Raw genomic sequence first — 6909 nt, 5'->3', positions numbered from 1 at the left:
TGAACCCAACGTATAACCCTAGCTCTACCCTTGACCCCTTACCTATTCTTATCTGGAGCCCACGTGACCAACATTTGAAACTAAGAGATGTGGAGGAGAAATAATTTTTCCTTTTCAGGAACCTTCATGCATTTATTAATTAAAGTCATTATTTATTATTTTCAAGTTGTAAACCCCCCAGGACCAGATATACCAGTGATGAGGAAAAAAACATATTGTGTTGATTAAACAATAAATACATTAATGTAATTAGTCTACCCCCATCTCATAACTCAGAATAGATGTCACTTTTCGTTTATTAAAGGACAGCCTATTTCTCCAAGCAGTGACGTCAATCATCGAGAGGAATTATTTTGACAGTGTGCCAATCATCTGTGACAGGGGGCGCTATCAAGGACCTACATATGTGTCTAGAAGATATGCGTTCTCCCGTGACTGCTGCACATATCGTTGTTCATATTTTTAATGCAGACATTCAGTACATGTGCGAGTTTACAATTGAAAGTGCTCAATCAACTCCACATTGACAAATGCAACCAGACCTCTGAGGTTTTGATCAGACTTTCGTATGGTAATTTCAATGCCGATTACGATGACACGGTCCAATTGAAAACGTGATTGCAAGATCTCTCAACCAATCAGAAGTCTCCGTGTTACCCAGCCTCACTCCTTTTTTGGATCCTTACATAACTGCGGAATAAGGTTTGTTTTTCCCAAATATCCAGGTTTAATTAGAGCTTTCAGCCATGTATATTTTTGAAACGATGACACGGTGGGTGTGTACCATTGGAGCAAGCTTCATCACCACTCTCGTCTTCATCTAGCGGCAGGTGAGAAAACGAAATGTGATCGTGGTAATCTATTTTCACTGCAACTCGCTAGCATTGCTAATTTAACTGAGTTTAGCGATGATGTGTCAGTAACATCATTCAGATCTCGATGGTCACATCAGGGTAACAAGCCAACAATACGTATATAACAAGTTTAATTTAGATTCAAGTATTTGAGATTGTCCAATGTGTTAATGGTTTGTAGCTAATTTACAGTTGGCCAAGTTCAAATGCTTGCTAGCTGTCAATGTAGTAGGTAACTAGCCAGGATTTAGAGAAGGAACGCTTCATTCGCTCGTAGGAAACTGTTAAATCATGGTGTAAAACTTTGGTGTACATGCAAATAACTAGTTGCAATACCACTGGATTACATTGTAGCTAGCAGCCCAGTGAGTAAAAAAAATGTAGGCCAAATGTCTGGTGCTAGTCTCCTAAGAGACTTAACGTTAATAACTAGCTAACATAGTTGTCCTAAGTAGCAAGTATGCTAGATGGAAGCAGCAACGACTGTATCCGCTACTGACTTAGCTACGTAGTTAATCAACATATGTTAGCTATGTTAACTACACCGTGGACATTTGATGCACACCATACATCTGACAGGTATTTTGCAGACCAATGCATCTTTATTTAAATACCTTTTTATTATATCTAAAAACATGTTTTTCAATTTCACAACTCCAAGCTGTGCATGTTGTGAAAACAGTCAGTTTCAAACTGTTTCATGTTCCTATTTTGATACCCTTATTTGTTTATTTTCGTGTTACTAAAACTTGTGTGCAGTGTTTTTGGCCTGGAGTCAATATGGTTAGCAGGGCTACTATTATAGGCATAGTAGGGTCAAGTCAATCGATCCTTGCTGGCTGTCCCTGGCTATCTGGGGTGCTGAACTGCACTCTGACCTCTGATGACCTTTCAACATAGATTAAACGGTTAAAACCTAGCAAGCCATGTAGCATAGTACAGTTAAAGAGCAAAATTGGTACGTTGGATTTTCCAGAGCATGCATTTGTTCTTGGCACTTTGAATAGGCCTGTTCTGTGGAGTTGTGGACAGACATTTAGTGCATGCCAGGTTTATGTTGTGTAGCTATGAATCCAGTTGTTTTCTCTGCCTTGCATGTACTTCCAGTGTTTTACAACTAATGACTAAGTCCACCCTTTATTCCCCAGGTTCCCAATACAATTATGGCGTTTTGAGAAGGGTTTTGTGTTTTTTTGGGGGAAAGGGGGTCTTTCCCCTCAATTTGGATGGACTATTTGAAGGGACTTTCTGGAGGGTTGTTGAACCTGCCTTTTGTAAAATATTGTATATATATTTTTTGAAGTTGGAAAAGGAGAGATTATTTTTTGTAATATATTTGTATCTTGTTTTATATAAGTGTAGAATTTATATAATCGTTTATTTATTGAATTCCTGATGCCATTGTTTGTTTCAAACACATTTGGTTGTGTTGAGCTTTGGGTCTACATGGTGGACTAAGATGACCTAAAACAAGGCCATGGGGTTGCTAGGGTGCGGTGGAATCTCAACACAAGCACAATTCTAGCACCCCAAAACAATCTCCCACCTTTTTCTATTTTCTTCAGCGAGCAGCTACTTACAAAACATTATAATTTCAAAGTCACATTGACTTGACCTAAAGCATTATTTTAGGGTTTGTTGTACAGAAGGGTTGCTGTTTCAGTGTTTGTTTTAGAGTTGGGAGTGGGGGGAGCAGGGTCTCCGTGACTGGGTAAGTTTGCTGCTTTAGAGCGGGGAGTTTACTGCAAGGTTTAGAAGTCTCTCAGGATGAGCGTGGTGATGGCAACCCCGGACTGCACGCCAAAATGCCGCTCCATGCGGCATGCAGATGAAGTGGTGGCGGCTCTGACGCGGGGTTCAGAGGGGCGACTGCGGGCCTTCCTCAACGCCCACTGCCACAATGCGGCCACACTGAGGGACGCCTTCGGTCGCACGGCCCTGCACCTGGCCGCCTCACTGGGCAAGAGGGCCCTGCTGGAGTGGCTGCTGGAGAGCAAGAGCGCTGACCTCATGGTGAAGGACAAGGAGTCTGGCTGGACCGCCCTGCACCGCAGCATCTTCTACGGACACATCCACTGCCTCATGTCACTCATTAAGGTGAGTCTCCCTCTGTTTCAGGGATTCAGAACTAATGTTTAGATGACTGGGCCTCCTTTGGCCGCTACATACAGTGGCAAGAAAAAGTATGTGAACCCTTGGATTTTATAACTGGTTGACCCTCCTTTGCCAGCAATAACCTCAACCAAATGTTTTCTGTAGTTGCGGATCAGACCTGCACAATGGTCAGGAGGATTTTTGGACAATTCCTCTTCACAAAACTGTTTCAGTTCAGAAATCTTCTTGGGATGTCTGGTGTGAACCGCTCTCTTGAGGTCATGTCACAGCATCTCAATCAGGTTGAGGTCAGTATTTTGTAGTTGATTTTGTTAGTTTTGTGTCGTTGTCCTGTTGCATCACCCAATTCTATTGAGCTGCAATTGGCAGATAGATGGCCTTGCATTCATTCTCCTGCAAAATGTCTTGATCAACTTGGGAATACATTTTTCCGTTAACGATAGCAAGCTGTCCAGGCCCTGAGGCAGCAAAGCAGCTCCAAATCATGATGCTCCCTCCACTATACTTTACAGTTGGGAAATTGTTCTGATATTGGTGTGCTGTGCTTTTTTTCTTCTCCACACCGTGTTGTGTTCCTTCCAAACAACTCAACTTTTTAGTTTCATTTGGCCATAGAATATTTTGCCAGTAGTGCTGTGGAACATCCAGGTGCTTTTTTGCAAACGTCAGATGTGCAGCAATTATTTTTTTTTTGGACAACAGTGGCTTCTTCCGTGGTGTCCTCCCATGAACACCATTCTTGTTTAGTGTTTTATGTATCGTGGACTCATCAACAGAGATGTTATTATGTTCCAGAGATTTATGTAAGTCTTTAGCTTACACTCTAGGATTCTTCTTAACCTCATTGGGCCTTCTGCGCTGTGCTCTTGAAGTCATCTTTGCAGGATGGCCACTCCTAGTGAGAGTAGCAACAGTGCTGAACTTTCTCCATTTATAGACAATTTGTCTAACCGTGGACGGATGAACATCAAGCCTTTGAGATACTTTTGTAACCCTTTCCAGCTTTATGCAAGTCAATTATTCTTAATCTTAGGTCTTCTGAGATCTCTTTTGTTCGAGGCATGGTTCACATCAGGCAATGCCTCTTGTAAATCGCAAACTCAAATTTTGTCTGTTTTTTTACAGGGCAGGGCAGCTCTAACCAACAGCTCTAATCTCGTCTCATTGATTGTGCTCCAGGTTAGCAGACTCCTGGCTCCAATTAGCTTTTGGAGAAGTCATTAGCCTAGGATTTCACATACTCTTTCCAACCTACCCTGTGAATGTTTAAATTATGTATTCAATATAGACAAGACGTACAATAATGTGTGTTATTAGTTTTAGCACATTGTGTTTGCATATTGTTGTGACTTCGATGAAGATCATATCAAAGTTTAGGACCCATTTATGCAGAAATCCAGGTAATTCCAAAGGGCTCACATACTTTTTCTTGCCACTTTAAATGATTGCTATGTGGAGGAAGACATTTCTATGGCTTCCATTGGCAGTACTTTTGTTCTTTAGCTACTCTATTCTTAACCGCTACATCACTTGCCTACAGCTAAATGTAGTTATAGGGATATAATATACTGGCTCTAGTCTAGAATGGTGCTTCTGTGTTGCAGCATGGTGGCATTCTCTCCACCCAGGATAAGGAAGGCCTCTCTGTCTTGGACTTAAGCATGAAGGACAGACCAGCACACGTGGTGTTTACAAAGACGGGTGAGGATCGCTTACAGTTTCATATCCATCTCTCATTTAGACAATGCATGATTAAAAAGTGAAAAGGCGGATGTTTCTTTAAAGCACATGGTCAAGACGGCTGTCAATCGTTGTTGTCTACCTGTAGAAAATAGTTTGAAGTCTTGGCTAGGGATGCACGATATATCGGTGAACATATCGGAATCGGATGATATTAGCTAAAAATGCCAACATCGGTATCGGCCGATGTCTAGTTTAACGGCGGTGTTAAAAACTGATGTCAAAGGTACCGTGCATACCTATATAACGTAGGTACATGACATAATATTGGCAAGTAAAATTTTGCGCTACACGTGCAACACAGAGTTCCTAACCTAGCCCACACAATGTCTGTTTGGATCGAGCAGTCATTTTGAAAGAGCAAGAACATTTCAGCTAGACAACTCAAAGGCGAAATTTATTAAAGCCAAGATAATGGAATTCATTACCCTTGACAATCCACCGTTCTATGTCGTGGGTGATGTGGCTTTCGCTGACTGGTCGAGCATCCGTACACACTACCAAGTTCGCTATTTTTCAGATGTTGCCCTACCGGAGTTACACAGTAATAGCGTCACTGCTATTAGCTTCATGACATACATACTATGGAACGCCGTTTGGGTCATTGCGTGTCAGAAAAGATACAGTAGCACTGTCAAAGCTGTACAAACAAGCAAACACAGGCCACGAACGATGTGTTTACAATACCGTGTTGGTAATAAAGCACCATTTGTTCGACCGCAACTTCTGGGGTATCTAGCTTTAGCTTGGTACCAAGCTAGCACCAATACATCCAGCCTGAAAACAATGACCAGTAGAACCTGCAGTCATTTTCATTATTCTTAGCAATGATTTAGGAGTCCTTGTGAGTAAGTATTAGCTAGGTTGCCACTTGTTGTTCGCCTACTGAAATTGAACTTCAGTTCATGAAAATAAATAGCTAGCCAGCTACTTAACCCTGTTGCCCAAAGCTAACGTTATAAGCAGCCAGCTAGCTTCATCTGGATAGTGAGGTTCGACCGGACCGGGTTATGTGTTGTGAAGCTAGCCACAATAAAGATTAGACACAATAGTGGAATTTGCAGTCTGCCTTCAAAATAAGTGTCATTGACAGTGATGCGAATTTAATACAAATAGAATTATGCCATACTTTTATTTTGAAGGCTAACCGCAAAGTCCACTATTGTGGCGATTCCTTATTGTGGCTAGCTTCACATAGATGGGTCAGACGACCATTAATTAAATAAGTCTTATAAATTAGGGTTATTTTAGATGACACCTAGCTATATAGTTAGCTAGCTAACTATAGCTACTGAAACAGATGTCGTTATATGACGTATCTTTTTTGACACGCAAAGAACCAAATGGCATTCTATAGAAATCCTGGTGGAGAATGAAACGACTGAACAAATGAACAATGAAATGGCACAGCAAGTAAGTGAAAGAAATAGGTTTTGATTATATTTTACTGGTAATGGGGACATGCGTAAATGCCAACAAATTAACTTTTTGGTCAGTGTGGTGTGTGTAACCTTTATTTAACTAGGCAAGTCAGTTAAGAACAAATTCTTATTTACGATGAGGGCCCGGACGACGCTGGGCCAATTGTACTCAACCCTATGGGACTCCCAATCACGGCCAGATGTGATACAGCCTGGATTTGAACCAGGGACTGTAGTGAAGCCTCTTGCACTGAGATGCAGTGCCTTAGACTGCTGCTTCCGTATGTGTGTTAAACATTCTAGTACAGTTAAATAATTAAAAGGCCGCTTAAATTTTAAATATCGGGTTTTGTTGGCAAGGAAAATATCGATATCGGCCAAAAATGTCATATCGGTGCATCACTACTTGTTATCCCCCAAAGTGGATAGTACCTTTGACTGCATGCACAGTGCATTCAGAGCCATTCAGTGACTAGCCACACTACAAACATAATTCTATCAGTTTCCCGTACGGCTGGGCGATATGGCCAAAATATCATATTACGGTATTTGAAAATAATTTGGATGGGATGACTGTATTTGACGGTATTTTTTTTTATTCGTTTTTATAATAGAAGTTCTACATTTGCTATATGACTGCAAGACCGTCAAATCTAAGTGATTAAAAAAAATAAAATAAAAAATGTATGGGTCTTTCTCCTTTCTGATTTTGTTTTATACTGTTCAATTCAACAAAAAATGTAATATTGGTGCATCACTAGACTTGGCTGTGACAGACA

At 41.0% G+C, this 6909-nt stretch overlaps 1 protein-coding gene across 2 annotated transcripts in view; it reads left to right on the top strand.

Annotated features, from left to right (window-relative positions):
* The first annotated feature begins 637 nt into the window (after positions 1 to 637).
* LOC106583864 (inhibitor of Bruton tyrosine kinase) overlaps positions 638 to 6909 on the top strand; it is a 43789-nt gene continuing 37517 nt past the window's right edge. The window contains exons 1-3 of one of the 2 annotated variants that reach the window (XM_014168485.3): positions 638 to 830; positions 2003 to 2951; positions 4574 to 4670. In XM_014168485.3, the coding sequence (XP_014023960.1) occupies positions 2622 to 2951; positions 4574 to 4670 (427 nt within the window). In that variant the 5' untranslated portion in view covers positions 638 to 830; positions 2003 to 2621. The remainder of the gene's footprint in view (positions 831 to 2002; positions 2952 to 4573; positions 4671 to 6909) is intronic. The other variant, XM_014168492.3, reaches the window with a different exon arrangement.

The sequence above is a fragment of the Salmo salar genome, chromosome 02 (assembly GCF_965601325.2).
Source record: "Salmo salar chromosome 02, fSalSal1, whole genome shotgun sequence".
Taxonomy (NCBI): Eukaryota; Metazoa; Chordata; class Actinopteri; order Salmoniformes; family Salmonidae; genus Salmo; species Salmo salar.
This window is presented reverse-complemented; position numbering and strand designations above follow the sequence as displayed.